This window comes from Malus domestica, chromosome 12 (genome assembly GCF_042453785.1).
Source record: "Malus domestica chromosome 12, GDT2T_hap1".
Lineage (NCBI taxonomy): Eukaryota > Viridiplantae > Streptophyta > Magnoliopsida > Rosales > Rosaceae > Malus > Malus domestica.
The window spans coordinates 5,538,097-5,541,416 of NC_091672.1; the positions used below are offsets into that span (position 1 = coordinate 5,538,097).

The 3,320-nt window shown below is 34.8% G+C and overlaps 1 protein-coding gene across 1 annotated transcript; it reads left to right on the forward strand.

Moving 5' to 3' along the window:
• The first annotated feature begins 271 nt into the window (after window positions 1-271).
• LOC139190032 (GDSL esterase/lipase At5g45670-like) lies at window positions 272-2,937 on the forward strand. The gene is made up of 5 exons (XM_070809726.1): window positions 272-606; window positions 1,431-1,555; window positions 1,718-1,966; window positions 2,219-2,477; window positions 2,587-2,937. The coding sequence occupies exons 1-5, from the start codon at window positions 348-350 to the stop codon at window positions 2,802-2,804; spliced, it is 1,110 nt and encodes a 369-aa protein (XP_070665827.1). The 5' UTR covers window positions 272-347; the 3' UTR covers window positions 2,805-2,937.
• Window positions 2,938-3,320: the final 383 nt, after the last annotated feature.

Genomic DNA, 3,320 nt, shown 5'->3' on the forward strand with positions numbered 1-3,320 from the left:
CATTGGCTTTGAATCACACGATGGTGGTTAAGAGGAGGCTGAAATATCTCTGTGTGTCTTCCCTGTCGTGGCGAAGCCACCTGCTGGTCATTTAAAAAAGAAAGAAAGAGAAATTAGGTCAAAAATAAAAGTTTACTAATGCAAAGTCAAATATAAATGAGGACCATCACCTCCACTAGGCGTTAGTTTGGTTAATTTTGGTTAAAATTAAACAACCCAATATTCTTTTGAAGCATATATATATGTAAGTCCTCCCATTTAGTTTACTTACCAAACCACCAATTTTTTTTAACCCATCATCACCTTTGCATTTGGCTCTGTCTCTCTTCTTTTTCTTCTTCATTGGGATGCACGTAGAAATTATGAAGCCATTTTTGTGGGTGGTCCCAATTTTGTTGTTGGTTTCAATCTTACATTATTCTTGTTTTGTTGATGGGGCACCACAAGTTCCATGTTACTTCATATTTGGAGACTCATTATCTGACAGTGGAAACAACAATGGCCTTTTAACGTTGGCTAAAGCAAATTATAAACCCTACGGCATTGATTTTCCAAGAGGTCCAACCGGAAGGTTTTCCAATGGACGTAATTTGGTTGATGTTATTGGTCAGTCGTTTGGTCTTTTTGCACAAAATTTAGTGACATTTCTTTATGTTAAAAGTCCAATAATACTTTGTTAAAAAAAAAAACCAAATACTTAACTTTACATTCAATATATCAAGTGGCTCAGTGGTAATGACGCAGATTGCGACTCCCCAGTAAACAAAAAAATGTGGGAGGTCTTGGGTTCGATACTCCGAGCTGGTGAGTCTACTTGTGGCCACGGGCTGGTGAAACTTCCCCATAGTCACTCCGGTCCCTAAAAGAATGGATAACCGTAACTTACCACCAGTTGTCTTCCTTTTTATTGCCAGAAAAAAAACTTTATATTCAATATCTAATCTAACCATAAATATCGAATACATTTGTTTTTAATTTCGTACTTATGTTTTCTATTTTGCTTATGAAATTCATGTGTTTTATTTTGTTAACAATTTTGGTTATTTTTGGGTAATTTATAAATCGATTTATTGATATGTTTTTTTTTTTTTTTCTTAAGATTGGTACATTTTTTTTTTGTATTGATACATAGAAAAGGAAAAATGCGAGGGGAAAATGGAAGAGATATGATACACTTTTGGTACATAGATAAGTAATTTATAAGTCGCTTATTTGGTACACTTTTTGGCATAGCAAGTGGTGGACATGACATTCTTTTTTCAATCTATTACCTCTGGAGTTTAAATCTTCCATTTTATTAGTGTAGTAAATAGTATTATCGCTTGTACAAAAAAAAAAAAAAAAAAAAAAAAAAAAAAAAACTTCTTAGCATGAACTCATTTATAAATCTACATCATCATGCTAATTAGTTTAACATTTCATCATTACAGCTGAATTACTAGGCTTTAGTCATTACATTCCACCTTTTGCTGCTGCAATAGGATGGAAAATACTCCACGGTGTGAATTACGCATCCGGTGCAGCAGGTATTCGTGATGAATCGGGACGGAACCAGGTAACTATATAATTTCACACTCATTAATTTTTCTTTCTAATTATTCACGTACGTTTTTATTTTTATTTATTTTTTATTTTTTTATCTTTATGCTTGATTTTCCCTGCAAAGTTATGTTATTGGAACAACAAATATCTCTATAATACAATATTTAATTTGCAGGGTATGAGAGTAACCTTTAATAAGCAGTTGGTGAATCACCAAAACATAGTAAGACAGATTGTTTCCCTTCAGGGAAATAATAATTCAGCAGCTATCCAGTACCTGGGAAAGTGCATATATACAGTTACAATTGGCAGTAATGACTACATTAACAACTACTTTATGCCAAGGTTATACTCAACTAGCCGCCAATTTACCTCTGAGCAATATGCAGGAGTTCTTATTCAACAGTATTCTGGGCAAATAAAAGTTAGTGGTAAAACTTTGATGTTTCCCGATTCTAGTTTAATTTTCTCTTCCTAGACACGAGCATGCATGTTATGTTATCAAACTGTTAATTTAGAAAACAAATAAGGTGAACTCACTGTTATTCAAACGTTCATTCTAAATTCACAGTATGACGACATACCATGTGTGATACTAGTAAGAGATTAACCTATTCATATTAACTAAAAATATGTTATTTACGTCTACTCGCTGAATAACTTACTGGAATGCTAGACGTTGTACAATTCTGGGGCAAGAAAGATAGCCCTTTTCGGGCTCGGTACAATTGGTTCTATACCCTTTGAAGTGGCTATGTGCAATCGCAGCACAAACAACGTCTCTTTATGCTCAGATAACATGAACAGTGCAGTCCAAGTTTTCAACGCAAGGCTTCAATCACTTGTCGATGACCTTAACAGCAACCTAACCGACGCTAAGTTCACTTATATAGATTTCTACGGGATTGGATTATCCAGTGCCGCTGCATCTCTTGGTACGTAACTATTTTCTTATATACTTTCTTTCGCTTGGTATTTAACATAATTAATCTCAATTAGGGTGGAAAATAAGTGTAGAGCTTTATCAGTTGTTTGGTATTCCAGGTTCTGTGATTTTTGATGCACCATGCTGTGAGGTGGTACGTGAGACCGGGCTATGCGTCCCCTTCAATACCCCATGCCAAAACAGGACTCAGTATTCCTTTTGGGATGCAATCCATCCTAGTGAGAGTTCAAATGTTGTTCTAGGCGGAAGAGCATACAATGCCACGCTTCCTACTGATGCTGTTCCATTTGATATTAATCAGCTAGCTCAAGCGTAACTGCGTGGTAAAAATGAAGAGAATAATAAAGTTTCTGCTACTTACTACTACAGTCTAGTGGTAATATCATTTGTTTCAAAAAATGAAAAGCTTCTTATATTATAACGAAATAAAATACAACCTCCCACTGTCATTGCATCGCAGTTGTAAATAAATATACTACCCTATCAGGGTTTTTTTTTTTTTTTTTTGTAGGAAAATTTAATAGTATTGAAGAAAGTTGAAGTTTCACGGTAAATCAATTGGTAATATGTGAAGTAGCCCAACTTACTTATAAGCTTATGCAAGGTCTATTCTCTCATCAATATGAGATTCTTTCTCAATAAGTAGAGTTAGTGATCCTGCAAAAATGATCGTGTGGCCCATATATTGACACATCAAAGTTTAGTGCTTAAAATTGGAGCCTTACAGGACATTTAAAAAAAAAAAAAAAACAAAAATAGTCTTGTATAACCGCCAGAATTTGTATGCAAGATGAGCCTAGCTACCGGAGTGCCCATCAACCGAGCCGCAAGG